Here is a 20,248-nt window from a genome sequence, read left to right on the forward strand (position 1 = left end):
CTTTCATCGAGAGCAGACAGCCATGGCTCAGAAGAGAAAGTGAAGAGTTCAATGAAGAATCTGCATTGCTTACTAGCTGTGATTAATATTTATTCGCCAAGGCCAAGTTTGTTTGCCTGAACTGGAACAGTTCAAAAGCATTTCATCTCAAGTTAATTCACAGTAGAACAGAAATTGCATGGAAGTAAGAAATAAGAACCTTGTGCTTTCACATAAATGCGTTAGACTCAACAACTCTCCCAAAGGCAAATGTAGTGACTCAGCCCCGCCTTGTTAATCCCCATTCAGAAAACTTTGATCACTCCTTGCAACCTTCAGCAGCTGACAGCCTTTGCAAAATCAAGAATTCCTAATCAAGGCTTGAATAATGAATTACATCCTTTTCCAAGAACACCAGATTGCTGAACAGGTACCGAAGCCCTTCATCATCAATCTCATTGTCATTTTTTATTCAGTCAGTGTGTGATGTTTTCATTACAACTAGATATTGTCAAGCAAACAAACTAGGAGTTTCGATCTAGACAAACTAATATAAGTTATTTGACCACATGACACGACGATATTATCTCAATCCATGATTGATCGTTTCCTTCTTATGGTGCATTTTGGGGGTTGAGATAAAAACTAAGCAGATTCAAATAGGATTCCTGGATTTCTGGGGTAAAAACTGATATGTATGCACAGATTATCCAGATACTCCCACATGGGGCACATATTGTTTGAAAGAAAAATGAAAAGAAAATGTCGAAGTAAGCTCTTGAAAAATGCCCACTATAGAAAACAAATGGTTATCTACCTGTTGAACTTACAAAATTGGCTCCTGTCAACCAACTTCCCCTACTTTTCCTACCCATGGTCGGGGATATCTGAGTGTAGCATCTAACAAAATCCACTCAGTCCCTACATATTTAAAACTACCCATAAATTCTGATTAATAATAACAGCTATATACACCAACCCAAATCACATAGCTTCATTATCTATTACCGGGTTCTACGCTTAGACCGTTTTTGTCGCTTCAGAGATTTTTCGATACCACTCAGAACATCTTGTCGCCTTTTTAGCACGTCGCCATTAGTTAAGGACACAGCTTCAAAAGCTTTGGGCGGTTTGCTGTACCACACAATGTTGGTTACAGTGGCATACACAGTAACTTCGCTTCTTGGGGCTAAAATAGCCTTTCTCTCGACAACTGCATTCTGTCCACAGCATGGATCTTGGATTGCTGCATCTCTTAATTCTTGGAAGATGGCATCTTTATCATGGTTTAAAGAACTTGTAAAAACCTGCACATTGTTCTGTCAGGGTTTCCTAGGAATATCTATACCATTATTGTTGGTGACATTTTTCGAGTATGTACATATCCTTTCGAATAAAAATTTATCATGTAATCAATAAAATTTCCATTCAACGCTACATGTTGCTAAGCAAAACAATCCATATAGCAGCGAAATGTGAAGATGTTAAAACAAATAAACTGCTTAACAAGAAAATGCAAAAGGAAAAAAATTAATATTTTGATTCCTCACCTTAAAATTAACTGGTATCCTAATTTGGGTGCATTTGCACGCACATCCATCGCTAAAATTGAGTCTCAACACCATTTCCAGTGGTTTTGTCTTCACTGTTCTCCTGTAAATTAACAGAATTGAAATAGAAAAAGATACATAGCCCAAGTGGGAGTCATGAATTAAAAAATTGCATAGATTGCCAAGAAATAAATAAATAAATTTTTTTTTTTTTGCAATAATTCCTCATTTTCCTGTCTAAAATTTGAAGTTCACCCTCTCAAGATGTGCTATGTCAAGGGTATATCTCATCCTCTATCTTCGAAGATACACATCTAGTTCTTGGCCATTGATCACTCAAGTAAATGCTTTATCAAGATTCCATGCAAGGGTATCTCTCATCCCCCCATAAAATTCTAGTTCTTGGACCACAGGTCAACAGGAACAAGGCCTGGTCAATAAAAGTCGAGACGCCAACAATTTCTATAAAATTTGAACTAAATGAAATGGATAAAATCATAAGCATGGATAAGCTTGATAAACTTATGTGCACTAAATGTACTAAATGGTTTTATTCTGTGTTTCAATATTTACTTCATTGGTCATATGACCTGGCCTCGCATTCCAAAAGATTGCTGACAGTCTATATATATAGTAAGAGCACTGCTTGCTCAAGGAGGAACCAACAAAGACATCAACTCATCTTTCCCTTTTCTGTGAAATTGGGACAAGACAACAAGCAGAATCTCAGGGGATCCATATTTCTTTATATGGAGAACAGAAGGTTGTGACCATAAACTGAAAATCATATATTTTTTGTCACTTACAGTTTTCATTTGATACATACAAAGCCTATAATGGCTTCAAGTCTGGCTCATTATCCGTATTATTAAACATTTAGGCTCCCAAAGTAAGCAAACAAAAGGTGGAACACATTATGCAGTTGTCGTACGACTGAAAATTGAGTACTACCACCCAAGCTAGCATAGCCATAATAGTATGATTTTACTAGGCCATTTGAGCACGATAATTAAAATCAATTGTAGCATTGCATAGAATGAGCTACCTTTTCAGGAAAAATGGTTGCTTATGCAGAAGAGCTGTTTTTAGATTTTGCATGTCTGAAAAGGACACCTGAAATGCAAAAGGCAGAAGACAGATAGCCAAGTCAACTTAAGGAGCCAAGGACATCAAAAATAGAAAAAGGATGGTACATGTAAAACTAAACCAGTACTCCACAAATCAGATCAAATTCCCACTCTCCCTTGCCAATGGGAGGCAGGCATAGGGCCACACAACACCCTGAAGGTGGCTCCCTCCCTAAAAGACAGATATTTGGTCATATGACATGTCTCACTTTGTTGAAACTAGAGCTTAAAAGATTGTTTGTGCAGTTGAATATAATCTTTATTTTTTAAGTATAATGTCTTTAAAGGGCAAACAATGCAGGAAGAATGTCATGTGACGGTCCACTCTTAATACACAAGTTACAAACAGAAATGTTTTGCACTGTACTCTGTTACAAAGGGGAGAAGAGTTAACCTCCACCTTCAACTTGTACAGTTCACCCAAATATCCAATTCACAGTTCATGTGCACCACAAGACAGTATCGTGGTGTAAATTTGTTAAAAAGGCAAATTGCTAAAAATGCACAAGCTTTTTTGACACCTGTAGGGATCCAAATAAACTGCAAAAACTTGTTGCCTATGTGACCTTAGAGTCACTTTGGAAGAAGATAGTGCATCAATGACAAGAAATGTGATTTTGGACATGGTTGTTTAAAAGAAATTGGCAGAATATAACTCCAATAGTGAGTTCACCTCAATGGATTGGATGAATGGCAAAGGATCTTTCTGTCCATGTACACTTGCAACCCTAAGTGTCCAGTTCACATATCTTTTATCTGTAAAGAAAGTGAACAGGTTTTGTCAGGCATCCATGTATGAAAGCATCACATGGTTTTATTTTTTAAATTTTCTAACAAGAAATGAATAAGCATGGAATTAAAGGGCACAAAGGGGGGCGGCCAACCCAAAACATCACACAGTTATTACTTACTAGACATTCAAAGAAGGCAGGCATAGCTATGATGAAAGATATGGTATTCTATTACTATTGGGATGAGTTGGTAATGGCTAGACACCATTCTGGACACAAATTCCCAAAAATAGTTAATTAAGTCATTTTATTCATTTTGGGAAATTAAATGAATGTTCATTAATAAATTATCAATCACTCCTGCCCAAACAAAAAACAGAGTGAAAGTTTTCTGCAATAAATTTCAGCATGCAGTTATTTGTATCGCTAATTGCATTTTCTTTTTGGAGGGGGAATATGTTGTTTACAGAACATGACCGTTGAACAAGAAATCCAATAGAATAAGTGTGATAAGCAAAAGGGAATCCAAATACAGATTTTGCCACAATCTCTGGAAAAATGAATATAAATATAGGGAAGAATATGGGAACCAATGAAATAATCATACTTGCAACAACAACTCGGTAGCCGAAAAGATGGGCCAATTAGTATAATAATGGCACTTACTTGAAATTTGTACATGCATATTCATGTATTTCCATATTGAGTATTCTGACAAGAATAATAGAAAAGGCATAAATAATTGAAAATAATAATGCTAAAAATACAAAGAAGTTTACCTGCACTCAGGGCTTGAGCCAGAGAGACTTGGAGAAGATCAATTCTAACAAATGGAGAAATCTGCAGATTAAGTAATTCCATGGCACCTGCAATTACCTGTTTTTGTTCATATCAACAAATAATATCTAGCAATTGGGCCAAGTCAATTTAGCATGCTATTCGCAACTAATATCCAAGTTCGAATCATGTACAAAGTATGAAAATGAAATCCAGATAAAAATAAATTTAGTTATTGTAGGTCTTGCTAATGAGGCCTAGAGGGATGAGCTGAAAATAGTCAATTCAACTCTCAGCCTTTGCCATTTTAGCACAGTGAAACAACTCCCACAATGTAGATTTGCACTTAACATCGGATGTGTACTAGGGAGATCTTGGGCTTATAAGGATGGTTTAAACTCCAACTATGTGAGGCGCCTTTTATAGGACAAATCTGTGAGACCAGTGGGCCAAAGTGGGCAATACCTCACTGGACTTGGGTCTAGGACTGTTACATTTGGTATCAGAGCTACCCAAGGGGTACTGTCATGTGAGTGGATCTTACACAAAGGTAAGAGATCGGACAAGAGAGCCAGTTACAGTCCCACATCGAATGTGTACTAGTGAGATCTTGGGGTTATAAGGATGGTTTGGACTCCAACTATGTGAGACGCCTTTTATAGGACAAATCCGTGAGACCAGTGGATCAAAGCAGACAATACTTCACTGGAGTTGGGTCCAGGACCGTTACACATTGCATCAAACAATGGCCTCTTCCATAGAGAACAATTGTTATTATTGATTATCTTGGCCTGGATATAAAAATTATTACCAATAATACCACACAAAGTTGGGGGGGGGGGGGGGGAACTCATTGTAGGTCAAATTATTCTGGCTCGTCATATGTTTTTAACAGTATCACAAAAACATCCAGGAAGAGAAAGTTCTTAGTGAGCTCTAAGAATACAATACCCTGTCCACAAGCCCATGAATCACCAAACTTGCTTTCTTGTCCTTTGGAGTTTTCTGCAAAATTGAGCAAAGGTTTTTGATTAAATCAAATAGCTGGGCAATCAACAGTATAAATTTTCTATATAACAACAGTTCGCCAACAGAAAAGAGTGTAACGGAAATTTTGAAGGCAAGATGATTAGAGAACACATTCAATGCCATATTAAATCCTCAGAAAATCATTGCAGCATTTTATGTACAATCATGCATAAACAAACAATTTAGAGAATTTTGCCACAAAATCTACCATAAGATAACCAAGAAATCCATTCGTTAGACTGGTATTCCATTCTGTCTGGCTTTACTCTTATATCCTTCTTAGATTCTTTGTGTTACATGTTAGACCAAAGATGTCCATTGCTTGTTATAAGCAAGCATTTTATGGTTTGGGATATCTATATAAATTGGCCAATTTCCAATGTCAAGGTTAATATTTTTATATATACCTAGCCGCAAACTGCGCTGTGCAGCTTTGAGGGATTCTTATATTAGACAACTTTTGTCAGCAAGGATGAGCCGACAAGCTGAATCTCTTTCATCAGTCCTGATTGTTATCTCAAGTTGGCTGTTAAAGCGACCTAGCAGTCAAACTATCAAGCTAGAATGAGATAATTCTCGACAACAACTATTATCTGGATGTTATAGGAAATGAGATATTCAGCACCAACAACATTTCAATAATTGAAAATTTTTCAAGAAAAAGCTGGAATTAGAAACAGGATGGTGATCACAAACACCAAAAAACAAAAAGTTTAATACAATCAAACATTGCATTGCATAGATCGAAGTGTACATCCTTTTTTGCCCCATCTTTTCCCCTCTACTGGCTAGCAAGCTACAAAAACAGGCTAGAAAAATAAAAAATAAAAAATAATACCTGAAGATTCACAATTACAATCTTTCCCCCACCACGGAGAGATTTCAGAGGCAGGTTGCATGCAGGAGTAATCTGCAAACTGCATAGAGTAGTGATGCTCAAAATCAACAAATGAAACATGCAAGAAAGAAGGCGGCTCATATTAACACAACTAAGGAATCTCTTATCCAATTGGCAAAAAAATTATCAAGACAAGAAAAGAACAGCTCAAGGGTTCAAGTTTTATAGTATATATACAAGAGGCAGGTTGATCAACCCATTTTTGCCAATGGGGAGGTACTTCACAGCCAAATGATTTTTGCTTTTCTATGGGAATTAATACTAGTCATAACATGACATAGCAAGTGTGATTAGTTTTTCTAACATTAATTTCAAAACCTCGAGCATGAAATTTGATTCAAATTTTTAGTTCTACTGCTTAATCCCCATTCTATCCTAATACGATGGTCATGATCATGATGATAAAGGCTCAAAAAGTCTCCATTTTGGGGTAGAGGTTGTTAAAAAAACCAAGATATGGAGATTCAGGGTTTGAATCCCTCTCTACATCCAACAAAACCCTCCTTGGACAAATGGCTTTGGTTCATGAAGGAGAAGGATAATCTGAGAGGAGTCATTGCTTCAAAATATGGTCTCCCGCATAATGGATGGACCACTAAAGTTGGGAGAGGAGCCCGAGAAGCATAAGATGGACCACTAAAGTAGGAAGAGGAGCATGAGGAGCGTATGGAGTCAGGATTTGGAAATTCATTACAAAAGGTTGGGATGATTTTTTCTCCTTTATCAGAGTGAGGAATGGGATAATATTTTCTTCTAGCATTACAGGTGCAATCAGTCTCCCTTTAGCACAAAATTCCTTCCATCTTCAATTTGGCCCATGACAAGGATGCCCTTTTCAGTAATCATCTTCAAATTTCTAACGAAGGGGTTTTCTAAAGCATTCCCTTGATTAGAAATGCTTTGGATCAGGAACTTTACCACCTTACTGATTTTTATGATTATTCATACAAAATCCTTTTTTTATCAGTACAAAAAGTATATATTAAAAGGGCATCAAGGGGATGCCAAACTGTAGTACAAGAAATCAAGCACCCTGTAGGGTGTTACAAAAATAAAAAATTACATTAAACTCATTTGCTACAAGCCCACTATGTGAACTAGTAGGCGCAGTAAACCACTGCTCTGAACTGAAGTGTTGAGATTGAATTTTTGAAAACCCTTCTGTTCCTCTCTCTCCATGCACACCAAAAAATTGCGAGAGGAATGAGAGACAGAGTCTTCCTCTTTTTCTTTGTTGCCCGAATCCCTCTCCAGGCCAGAGCCCCCCTTCCACAGATCTAGCCATAACCCACCTTTGTCTGATAAGGGTCAAAGCCACATTCCAAAGATTTCTAGTCCAAGGGCAATGGAGAAGGGTATGGTCTACTGATTCAGCCTCAGCCATGCAAAGGGCACATCTGTTGGCAATGGAAAACTCCCTTCTCTGCAAGTTGTCCAGAGTCAAAGTCTTGACATAAGCTGCTTCCCAGGTAAAAAAGCAACCTTATTTAGGGTGGCTGTCTTCCATAATTGAGACCAAGGACCACTACTTTGGTCAGGCAGCAGGAGGTTTCTGCCAGAACAGTTGAAGGAGATATGGGCTTGGCAAGGTATACACCCTAGCAAGGAGAGGAAGAAAGCATTGTTCCTCATCCCCCTTGCCATCTTCAAGGCCTGTGAAGAGGGAAAACATAAGAGAGCTTGAAGGATTGATCACACCCTTACAAGTTATTGAAGGCTATGGGTCCACTACTATTAGATGGCATAGTGGTTTGTTTTTAGTTGACTCATAGTTCTTCAGCTTTTTTTTACAACCTGCAGGGCAGGTTATCCCATGTTGTTCATACTCCGGTGGCATCCCCTTAATGCCCTTTAATGAAACTTCTTTTCCAAAAAAGGAATGGCTTCAGATGCTATTACAGATCAAAAGCCCACCCTTCTTTCATTTTTTCTTTTTTGAATAGAAAAGAAAGTGTATTAAGATAGACAAAATAAGAGTACATCAAGGATATGACATTCCTCAAGAATACAAAAAATATAAATAAAGGGAAAAAAAAAAAAAAGAGAAGCAAAAAAGTATAGAACTCAAAATCCAGCCAATAAAAATAAATAAATAAAAAAGGCAGTCTGGTGCACAAAGAGCCCGCGTATGTGGGGTCTGCGGAAGGAAATTTGAGAAATCCCACCAAAATGAGGAAAACAAGAAAAGCCCACATAGAAGTAAAGAAGACAGTTTTGTTCCAAAGAAAATGGAGGAGGCATAGATAGATCACTGAAAACACACGCATTCCTCTGAAACCAAATACTCCAGAACAATCTGCTAGCATCCATTGTTTCTTATGCATTCCAAAGCCTCTGAAAGAAATCAATAAGAAGGCCTCCAAAGAACTCAAACACACCCACCACTCACCAAACAATCCTAATAAGTTGCCATAAACTCCAAGCTGCCTAACAATGCAAGAACAGATGAGAATGAGATTTCATTGCTACTATAACACATCGTACGCGCATTGGGAGATAAAGCCTTATACAGCCTCCTCCTCTTAGCGTCGGTGTTAACTCTATTAAGTGTGACCAACCAAACACACAACTTGACCTTTGAAGGTAATTCGACCTTTCCAAACACAATTAACAAGAGGAAAACAAAGTCAGGAACAAATCAAATTTGAATAAAGAATTTACGACAAAACATTACAGAACCATCAACAGCCCAGATCTTGTAGCCCCTTCTGCAAGAAAGCTGAAAAGAAACTAAAGTAAAGTTCCTCATAAAAATAAACAGAAACTGTTACAATAAAAACCACCCTCTACTCATCTTAAAAGGAACCTTAGCCCTCAGGATACAATTATTCAAGGGGAAGAAAAAGAGTTGGAGGTTTACAACAACTGAGAGAAAAAAGGTTTCACGGCAGAGGAACCAGTAGCATCCTCGATTCAAATCCTTGAACAATGCACTACTTCTAAGTTCCTTAGCCTATCATTAAGGTTTCTCCGAAAATAAAAGTTTCAAAAGACACAATCCCCATCAAGAACAAAAAAGAGGAAACAAAAGCATCATTAACATTAAGGAGAAAAGGGACGAGAAACCAACAAAAAACTGTTGCTCCTTTACCCAAATATCCTTCGAAGAATGAATCAAGAACCATCCCCCATTTTGTATTTGACAAATGAAAAGCAAAAGGGTGAAATCCATGAAATGAATTACCAAGGGCTTCCGCTGATAGCTTTAACACTAATATTAGCATCCCAGCCATTCTCTCTCAAACTGCATTTACTTTTACTCACCCTAGCCCACTAGTTAACTTCTATGAGGAAATGTCATAGTCACTTTCCCATCAGACCAATGTTCTAAAACATCAAGTTACCAACAACTACAACCACTTCAGCCTCAGACCTACACACCACTTCTCAACTCAATAAATGATCCCTCCTCCCACCAACCCCCAACTAAAGGAAATCTCTAGTCACCGTAGTTTTAAAAAACAGTGTACCAATCACATCAGCCATCACATAACATTTCTGGTGGCTATCAAGGCTGTTACAAGGTGATATCTCAGAGGACCCCATATTCACAACCATAGCAGTCAACATGGTCCATTATGGCATCAAAAAGGCCACTGCAGACCTTTAAACGCCACTATTATCAAAATAGCCGCAAGTGACAAATATAGGTTTTTGAGTCCCCTTTTTGCATTCTTTCACTTTTTATGTAGGTAGGGGAAAAAGCTAGAGAAATTGAAAAATCAGAATTCAAACTTTGGTAAACTAGGGAAAAAAAACACATAAGAATGGGGTAGGAATTTGTGTAAACAAAGACTTAAAAGAGAGTGTTGTCGATGTCAAATGAGTAAGGGATAAAATTATAAAAATCAAGATGGTCTTAGGCCAAGAGCAATAAATGTCGTTAGTGCTTATGCTCCTTAAATAGGTTTAGCAGAAACCTTAAGAGACAATTTTGAGAAGATATTGATAGTAATATACAAGGGATATCAAGGACTGAGAAAATATTCATGGCAGCAAATTTGAATGGACAATAAACACAATGGAAGGGATAATAAAAGTTATGAGAGGATACATGGAGGATATGGATATGGAGATAAAAATGAGTCTAGGGATATGATCTTACACTTCACTGTGTCATATAATTGTATAACAATGAATATTTGCTTTGATAAGAGAAAAGAATGCTCAATAACCTTCAAAAGTGGATAAAAATAAAAGTCAAATAATTTTTTCCTAAATTACGAGGGTAGATCATTTATCATGTAAGAATTGTAAAGTTATCCCAAATAAAAGCTTAACTACACAACATAGAGTTTTAGTGTCAAATATATGTATTAAAAAATAGAAAAGAAAAGATAAAATAAATAGTGTAAGAAAACTAGGTGGTGAAACCTCAAGGAAATAAATATAATAAAATTTAAAGATAAAATGATCAAAGATGGTGATTGGACAATAGAGGAAGGTGTTCACATGGACACCCTTTGGAGTAGGGTAGCTAGCTCTATTAAAAAATAGCAAAAGAGATTTTAAGTGAATCAAGAGGAAGATTCTCAGATAGCAAAGAAAGTTGGTGGAGGAATCAAGATGTCCAAAAAATTGTAAAGAGAAAAAGAATTTGGTATAAAACATTGCAAAAACGAAGAAACAGGGAAAACTTTGAAAAGTATAAAGAGGCTATAAAAGATGCAAAGAAGGCTGTTAGTGATCCTAAACATAGATCATTTAATAATTTATATGCTAGATTAGAAACAAAAGAAGGGAAAAGAGATATATATTTAAACTTGCTAGAGCTAGAGAAAGAAAGAGTAAGGACTTAGGTACTGTAAAATGTATAAAAAGTGATGACATTGTCTAGGTTAAGGAAAAGGATATAAAAGGAAGATGGCAAAGTTATCTTAGTAAGTTATTTAATGAATTTTAAGTAAAAGACTTAAGCTTAAAATTGAAAAATGAATAAAAGGCTAAAAATATGAAATTTATTTGCAAAATTAGAGTTAATGAAGTTAAATTTGCATGAAAAAGTATAAAAAAAAGGAAAAGCTATAGGACTGAAATACATGCCAATTGAAGTTTGAAAATGCCCAAGTGACAATGGAATTACATGGTTACATAATTTATTAAACGCAATTATGAAAACTAAGAAAATGCCAAAGGAATGAAGGAAAAGCACTACAATATCTATATACAAAAATATATATATATTTAAAATTGTCATAACTATCATGGAATCAAACTTATGATTTATATAAAGAAAACTACGAGAAACAGTAGTTGAACAAAGATTAAGGTCATAAACGAAGGTCTTAGAAAATCAAATTTGGTTTTATGCTTGGGAGATCTACTACAAAAGCTATATCTTTTAAGAAGATTAATGGAAAAGTTTAGCAAAAAAGAAGAGAAATTTGCATCTAGTTTTTATTGACTCAGAAAAAGCATATGATAGGGTACCCAAGGAAATTCTATATGATCGTTTTAGAAAGAAAAAAATGGTGTACGCAGTAGCTATATTGATGTCATAAGGGCATATACAATAGAGTAACGACTAGCATTTGGATTACAGGTGGAGAGACTAGGGAATTTCCAATCATAATAGGTGTATCAAGGATCTACTTTAAGCTCTTATCTTTTTTACTTTAGTGATGGATGAACTTACTAGGAGTATCCAAAATAAGGTACCATGGCATATGTTGTTTGCAAATGATATTGTCTTGATTGATGAAACTAGAGGTGAAAACCGCGGAGTAGAATCTAAGTTAGAATAATGAAGAGAAACTTTAGAATCTAGAAGTTTTAGGATAAAGAGAAATAAAAATCAATATGTGAAATGTAATTTCAGTCATAGTAGGAGGAATATTGGAGACAAGGTTAAACTTGATGATGAATAAATCAATAGCACAAGTAGATTTTGATACATTGGATCTATTATGCAAGTTGAAAGAGAAATTGAAGAAGATGCAATGCATAGAATTAAAGTAGGCTGGATAAAATGGAGAAGTGCCTCGAGTATGCTGTGTGGTCGTAGAATTCCCTTAAAATTAAAAGAGAAGTTCTATAGGACAGTTGTAAGACCAACTATGCTATATTAATCAAAATGTTGGGCAGCTAAGAAACAATATATCCAAAAGGTAAAATTTGTCGAGATGAGAATGCTAAGATGGATCAGTAGTATAACATTAAAAGATAAATTAAGGAATGAATATATTCACTGTAAGTTACAGTAAGTTAGGCGTAACTATTATAGAAGATAAGATAAGGAAGAGATGGCTCAGGTGGTTTGGGCACCTATAACGTAGGCCAAATAGTGTGTTAGTGACGAAAAGTGAATTAATTACTATAAGGGGCAATAGAAGGTATAGGGATAGAACTAAAATAACTTGGAATGAGATAGTGAGTAAAGATTTAATAGCCCTTAATTTATCGAAAGAAATTGCCCATGATTGCATAAATTGGTAGAAAAGGGATTCATGTAACCGACCCCACCTAGTGAAACTTAACACTTGGTTTGCAGTTGTTGTTGCTCGTCACATACTAAAAGCTAGTAGCTACCCCAACTAGAATCTTCAAAAGAGATAGAAAGTAAAGGAAGATTGAGGACACAAATGTCTAGACCAAAGTTGTCTAGCCACCCAAAAAGAAAAAAACTCCCTTCCAACTATTGAGAGGTGCTTAAAAACCCTCACAACCACAAGATCTCAAAAACAAATCTCAAAATTAATGGTGCTTAAATCACTCTCACACGTATTAATCCTTAACTCTGAAATACTTTAAAAAATCTGTAGAAGTTTCAAAAGCCAATGCATTATCAAATAGTATCATCAACAAACAGAAAATGAGAGACAATCACATCAACCCTACCCGCTGAAAGATTTTGCACAAAGCCCGTCTGTAGCCCTATCATTCGTTCTACATAAGGAATCAACCACCAAGACAAATGCCCCAGATATTTTAGAGCATGAGTCAAGCAATATTGTGGTAGCATCGCTTTTAAGATCAAGCCTTACCATATTTTTAATGTCAGTCCATAAAAATACATCCCATGTGAATCCTTGTAGACATTCAAATTTTGATTTTTCACTCAAAATGTATAAGCAGAAGAGCCTGACCATATTTTGCACATTAATTACAATTTGTTAAGGCTTGATATGCATTGTCAGCCCGCAACCTAACAGATTGAGCTTTAGGTCAAATTATGATCTAACATGTTATCAAAGCAAAGCTTTAGAGTTCTATTCTTGTTGCCTATGTTTATTGTGCAGTTAAAAATTATCTTATTTCCTGCAATGGTGCTATTCAACATTCTCCTATCACCACTTGCAATCGGGTTGCACGTGGGGTGTTGATGCTCGATATGCACTGTTGGCTCACAACCTAATAGCTTAAGCTTTTAAATAAAGTAGTGGGCTAACACAATTTTTAATAATGCAATAAACTAGCTAGTAAATATAATCAGACTGGGAACTTGTGAACTTGGTGAAACCCACTAGAACGTTGCTAGATCCCACCGACTGGATATGCTAACCAAGTATACTGTTCACACCATGCAATGTCTAATTCAATGGATGCATGACAATAATTATTCTTAAATCACTAGTAGACACAAAACAATATTAGTAAATGGACAAATGGTCTTGAATCAGGAGATAGGAATGTTTGTAACCAAGAGATAACAACCACATCTTTCCCACTTGCCGCCATCTCAAAGTCCCATCATCAGCCCAAGTCTTTTTAGTACTTAAATAAAGAAGTGTGATTTCCTCAAATTTTTTGGGCTGAACTTTTATTTAGCTTAAACTTTTGAAAAGATGTATCTTTTTCAGTCCGACCCACTCCATTGCACCTTTACTAGCCTCACATATGGCTTACACACCAAGGCAATAGCTTTTGGATTTGGCCCTGTAAAACAATGCCTTGACGCAATTTCTCAAGTCTCATTGTTGCGCTTAAGCTTTGCATGTGTTCTGGAGCTATGGAGGCAAAGGGGAACCAATCAAAGACACAAACAGCAGGCCAGATCAATAATGTCATTTATAGCATCAAAACAGTAGTTCAGGTGATCAATCTAAAAGGATATGGATTAAAGAAATATGTCTAACAAATGAACTTTTCCTAATTTTGGCGCATGCAAGGCTTTTTGCTAAAATTCTGAATTATATGCTCAAGCTTTTGTTTTTTCATATGAAAATGAACACAAGGAGCAGCATGATTCATGATGTTGAATAAAGATTGTGTAAATATTATCATAACGGTTGGGTAAATTGATGAAATATCTTCTTGATACCCCCTGATTTTAGGCTAGATTAACATCCATTAACTTATTTTAAGCAAAACAAAACAGACTGCAATCAAGTCTAAAACCCTGAAACTACCTGGTCCCTAAACATAACACAACATCTGCCATTCTGCAGTGCTTCTCCGCTGGATTCATCTCCTTTGGGGGCAATGCATCCTGCACGTGCACACACACACACAGAGTGCATCAACAACCAAAATTTACAAATTGAATGATATGGTCAACTATTTTTGTTTCACTTATTCATATAAGTGTTCTTCCAACCTCGCCCCTCCCCTTTTTTCCCATAGTCAATGGTATCCAGGTCGCTTTTGGGGCTTGACTAATCCACCAGACGGTGGATTCCCTCCTCAATTTTCCTAGCAAAAGATCAACTATTATTTTAATGGTCAACTTTTTTGGGGGAGGGAGGAAGCATGGAAGTCTTCTAGATGTGGACAACTTCTGGTGCCCCAGCCCCCAATGAGAGTATCGTTGAAGAGCTTAGTGCTGTACCATTTTTATTGCACCTAATGTTGTACAATGGACATCCTTTTCTAACAAGTTCAACATAGAGCGATAGTGCTGGCGTCAGTGACTAGCACTAGCAATAATGGAAGCAATTGTGGGGTATGTGATGCCTTTACCAGATAAATAACATCAAATGTTGGTTTCATAAATTACTTTCATAATTTAAAAATGAATCAAAAGTTCACAAACTTGAAAATTATGGAATTCCAATTCAAATGGAGAAAGCATTATAAGACACAATGCATGTCCAAAATAGGGGGGGGGGGGGGGCCCCCAATCTTTATACGTAAAACTGAATAGATCTGTTTCAAATGTTATTTAGAACAAAACAAACTGATTTGAAATGCTATGTCAATATCAATGGAGTTATATCATCATCTAACCACAAAGAAAAATTTCCATTTCATGATGCTCAAACATATGAAGCCAAGCAAAGGAAGAAATTAGTACCTCCCAGTCAAGAACTGTGTCTCTAAGTTTTGCTCCACAATCAGCATTAGAGCAACGCCGTGATGTCTCCTTCAATCCAATAGTTTCCACCTCAAAATCACGCAAATACCTTGGCAAGTTTTATACATATATTAATTTCACAATAGAAAAAAAATTAGCATTCCTCCAGAAAAAATATTAAGTAATGAACAAATAAACACACCTTAATTTGACAAATATGATTCACCCCCTCCCCCTCCCCCTCCCCCTCCCCCACCACCCAAAAGAAGGAGGTCGAGAAAATCTAAATATGATTCACATGCTATGATACAATGCATGCTGCAAATAAAGATTAAGTCTTACTCGACTCCACAAGAACGACAAATTTCCATGAAGGAGTTTCCATGTAATTCAGCCAGTTTCTCCCTTGGTATACCAGACCGTAGATGAAGCCCATCAATATTCTAGCATTTAAAAAATAAAGGGTAATAAGAAAAAGAATCAAAAAATCAAACAGATATGGTTACATATAATAACCCATTTGGAGGAAATTCAAGGCTGAATAGCAGAAAGCTACACAAATGCCCATGCCATTCTCTGGAATTGTCTCACACAGAGCATGAGCAAAGTAAGAAAATACAGATGGCACCCCAATGAATTAAAAACCTGAGATAAAGTAAGATCAATTAAAAATTAGGGTCAGCAGCATTTCTGAAATTTCACAACTGTCCTAAAGTAAAGAATGACCTAACAGAGACGATGGGGCTTCAAAGAATGATATGAACTGATAATCTCTTCCTCCACGCACATGGAGCAATAGCACAAGAGTAATACTTCATCTCAAGATGATCAGTCATGCTAAATCAAAAATAGAACTCCTCAATTATAAACAAAGGTGAAAACTAGTAAAAGAACTCACTAAACCTTTTTTTTTTTTTTTTCTTTTTTTGATAAGCAAAAGAAATCCATAATAGAGGTTACAAGGGCATGCAAGCCCATGCAACCCAAAGACACAAGAAGAACCTCCAAAGATACTACATCTACAAAATCAATGGCAGCTTGACAATTTACAAAATGCATGCTGCCCACTAAACCAAGAAAGAAAGGGGAGGGGAAAAAAGTGTTTTAAGCCTTTACAGTATTTGGAGAAGTATCAACACCTTCAAAAACCTTGCAGTTTCTCTCCCTCCACAGTCCATACTAACCAAAAAATAATAATGGCAATTAATTCAATAATTTTTTCCTCTCCCTATGTAGATGCCCCTCCAAGCCCACAACTACCCCAAAATAGAGCCTGCCACTGCCCAACTGATTCTCATCATACTCAAAGCAGATTCCCACATATTGGTTATCCAGCTACAATAACCCATAAAGCATTGAAAAATGCAGCTTACCTGACTAATAACAAACTTCAGGATACCTGCCTTCTCTAGTTCAACCAAAGCCATATGGGTAATGCTTGGCATAGCACGATGGAATGGCAGTGATGCTTCAGGTGTGGCTTTTCCTTCCCGCTGCAACTCAATGCAAAAGTATACACACAGTTACCAAAAGAACAATCTCCATATGTTTGTAAAAGTATAATTAATCTGCATACTGTTAGGATATGTACTACCAAAATAACTGATTCCACACAATGGGCTTTTAAATTGAACAATTATAAAATAAGAGAAATTCATAAAACTACATTTCATCAATTGCATGTAGTTGAACTGAAAAGGGTGGACAAGCCGTCTAAAATGACCCATTTTCATATTAATATCATATTACAGATTTTCTAGAGCTGGAATCTATGGTTCTAAAAATCAGCCATTACAGTGTTACATAACAATATCAGCGCAAAACAATATCCCAAAGTGTCCCAATTCACATCCATATTGCCCACTATGGTAACATAATGGTTGTTGCAATCTGTTAAAGGCCATTACAGTCAGCTACAGACCATTATGCAGCCAGACTTGCTGTGAATTGTTTTTAGAACTGTTTCTCTACACTATTTTTGTACTTCTTTAAAAACATCAAGCTTTTAAAACTTAACTTTTAATTTTGAAGGCAAGTACACTCCACTTGTTAATCCATGTTGCTTATCCTTTTGATTAACTATTTGTGCATTATGAGATTATGCTATGGATTAACATTCAACTTGTTTAGCATATCTTGTGCATAATTTGATTCAAAATTTGACAAAAATCATTTAAAATATTAAAATGTAAGATTTTGCAACCAAAACAGGTGATTCTATGAGTTTTTAACAAGCTTGCTAATGCAATAAACAAGTTCAAAACACAGAGCACAGCAATTTTTATGTCCCTTTATTCATATGAAATACCAACAAATATTAACAAGTTTTCAAGTGCTGACTTTCAATCATCACTATAATGATCCCTTGTGTTATTTAATTTGAGTAGCCAAAATATCTCATATGGTGTGGAAAACCAACAATTATGTCCAGCTCAACATATTGAGCATCAAATTTGCGTCCCCATCACTTATTTGTAAGCAACATCAAAAGGACTTACTCCTAAATACTACATGAATTACTTCAGATTGTATTTGGAAGTTTCCACAAGAATGCATATAGAGCTCAAACTTCAAGCAAGCAAAATTCAAATTTTCACCTGAAGTGTCCATATACCATTAGGACCTCGAAAATCAGGTATACCAGAAGAAGTTGATATTCCTGCACCTGTAAATGCAACTAGATGCTTACTCTGCAGGTACAAACAAATAAGCTTCAAAAGAATGATTAACATGGAATCAAAGACAAAATCTATCAATAGCCAATGGGTGATATATAATAAGTAGTTAAGTAAAGACCTTTCTTATCATTAAGGCAAGTCGTTCAATCTGCCATTGCAAAATAAAAACCAATACAGGGTTAGCATTGCATTGCACACATAGAAACCACTTATGCCAAAAGTATATCAGATGAAAAAAAAGTAAAAAACCACTGAATGCTCCTACCGATATGAAGAATACTAATACAAGTGCATACACGCAAGCAAATGATTTTGACCCCCGATTACTTATTTTCTTAAAAAAAAAAAAAAAATGCTTCCAAATATTAACAAAAAGCTCAACTGTCCCCTAATACTTTTTCCATTACAAGAAATAAGAGACGCAAGAGTATTATCTCAGCATCAAAGCAATTCAATTGGGTGCTCGTCCACTGTCCATAAATTTTAAGGATTGCATAGGATAAAATTCAAGAATGATACAGATTAACTCCATAACTATTTTCAATTTTTGGGGAAGTATTAATATATTTATAAATTTGGGAGCAAAAGGGACTCATTCAAGAACATAGGACAAATTTAGGTTCGATTGCTTTTGTGGGAAATCAGTACTAAAACTAGCTTTTAGGAATAAATTGACAGCTATAATTTCCCTATTAGGATTTAATATTAATTACACACTAATAACAAAAAAATAATAAAATATCTGTTTTTCTATGATAAAAAACTTTAATTACCCTATTGTTTTAAACCATATCAATGTGGAGTTCATCAACTGTCTAGATATTTTCCATGTTGGATTTGGAAATTACACCTAATCTGCACTGTATAACAATGTCACGTGTAAACACTAAGCATTTTAGTTTGGCATTTGAATGTCCAAAGTTTTGTGTACTTCCTCAGAGTCCTTCAATTTTTTCCCTTGGTATGTTTACCATGTTGATCAAACCTTAGTTAAATGCACAATCTCATCACAATTGCCTCCGAAACAGCTCAGTTATACCATAAACTCGCTAATGGATCCCAACTTTCGACTTAAAACCCAACTGCATTCGAACATTACATTATTTTAGCACAAAATAGAATTGATTCTATTGCAAAAACCCAAAACTCAGATCCCATCAACACAAGATGGTTCAACACATCAAACAAATTAGCACAGCAAGCTATTGAACCACACTTTCTCAAAATTTAAGCAGAAAACCTAAAAAAAACCTTCGATGCCATTGCACTTTCAGATGATCATCACAAACATGGACCAATAGGACAAGTAATCAATAAGAAGAAGAGCAAGAGAATGCGCGAAAAACATAATGCGCGTAAAGAAGAGGATACGAACGAGAAAGAAACCCACCTTCTGTTGCAAGATGAGAGGTGGGTCGAAAATCTCAGTCATTCCAACTTTACCCACATCCTCAATGTACGAGAGCTTCTCCGCATAACCCAGAGACATTCTGATTCTTCTGGATAATCAATCAATCAATCTCTCTCTCTCTCTCTCCCTCCCCCTAAAAGCTAATCAAAAAGATGTTCACAGGGTGCCCTCTCTCTTCCACCCTCTCTGTCTCCCTCTCTCCCTCTTTCTCTCTCTGTTGCTGTGCTCTGAGGATGAGAGCTTTTGGTTCTTCACAGTGGAGGACACAAAAACCAAATAGCCAAAATGGGTTCTTTCCCCCGCAGAACAGGAAAGAATTTTTCATGGGTCCTTAGTTTTCTTTAATGCCCATTCCTCCCTCCCTACATGGGTCATGGATGCCGCTAGCTGCATTACATATCCCCATTCTGCCCTCACCTTCCCCTGCTTTTCTTCGGGCTTGAGCCATGCCCAATTTTGTAAAATGACTTCTAATTATTTTATTATCATAATTCCTCTCTTCTACATAAGGAAAATTTTATTGATCACCATACAATTATCAAGATAAAATATCGAATACGAAAAAAAAAATTAATCAATATCAACAAATCATACAATGTTATATCATTCTTGGTTTGATAATGGATAGTAATAATTCATCGTCATTAAGTTTTTATGTTATTAAAAAGTAAATTTCTTACCTCTACCTTGATTTTTATTTTTAGAAACACTCTTGAATTTATTTAGTTTTAAAGCTAAAATATCATTACATGCTCAAAAATACTCATTGAAATGACGAGTTTAGTGTTCGCTCACTAATGATGTTGATAAGATAAATTGTTGGAGAGTCTTTCGAA

At 35.9% G+C, this 20,248-nt stretch overlaps 1 protein-coding gene across 5 annotated transcripts; it reads right to left on the bottom strand.

Annotated features, from left to right (window-relative positions):
* Window positions 1–628: 628 nt before the first annotated feature.
* LOC131144478 (NAD-dependent protein deacetylase SRT1) lies at window positions 629–19,755 on the bottom strand. Of its 5 annotated transcripts, none has more exons than XM_058093164.1 (15): window positions 19,392–19,745; window positions 18,120–18,149; window positions 17,921–18,013; window positions 16,697–16,816; window positions 15,666–15,766; window positions 15,324–15,432; window positions 14,440–14,519; window positions 6,032–6,110; window positions 5,116–5,169; window positions 4,167–4,263; window positions 4,054–4,098; window positions 3,330–3,412; window positions 2,575–2,642; window positions 1,530–1,632; window positions 629–1,286 (listed from the first exon to the last, which is right to left on the bottom strand). In XM_058093164.1, exons 1-15 carry the CDS (start codon window positions 19,488–19,490, stop codon window positions 984–986), a joined length of 1,464 nt encoding a protein of 487 aa, XP_057949147.1. In that variant the 5' UTR covers window positions 19,491–19,745; the 3' UTR covers window positions 629–983. The 5 variants fall into 5 exon arrangements, with proteins under 5 accessions (XP_057949147.1, XP_057949180.1, XP_057949154.1 ...); XM_058093197.1 differs by having other exon boundaries at window positions 17,921–17,988; window positions 19,392–19,464; XM_058093171.1 differs by lacking the exon at window positions 4,054–4,098 and having other exon boundaries at window positions 19,392–19,755.
* Between the last annotated feature and the right edge of the window lie 493 nt (window positions 19,756–20,248).

The sequence above is a fragment of the Malania oleifera genome, chromosome 1 (genome assembly GCF_029873635.1).
Source record: "Malania oleifera isolate guangnan ecotype guangnan chromosome 1, ASM2987363v1, whole genome shotgun sequence".
NCBI classification, from domain to species: domain Eukaryota; kingdom Viridiplantae; phylum Streptophyta; class Magnoliopsida; order Santalales; family Ximeniaceae; genus Malania; species Malania oleifera.

Bases quoted from the DNA above. Each gene is read 5' to 3' on its own strand.
- LOC131144478 (XM_058093164.1), bottom strand. From the start codon at position 19,490: ATGTCTCTGGGTTATGCGGAGAAGCTCTCGTACATTGAGGATGTGGGT. The intron at 18,014-18,119 runs GTCTTTACTTAA...TTGTACCTGCAG, and splicing joins TTGCCTTAATGATAAGAAAG to AGTAAGCATCTAGTTGCATT. The intron at 16,817-17,920 runs GTGAAAATTTGA...ATTGAGTTGCAG, and splicing joins ATGGTATATGGACACTTCAG to CGGGAAGGAAAAGCCACACC.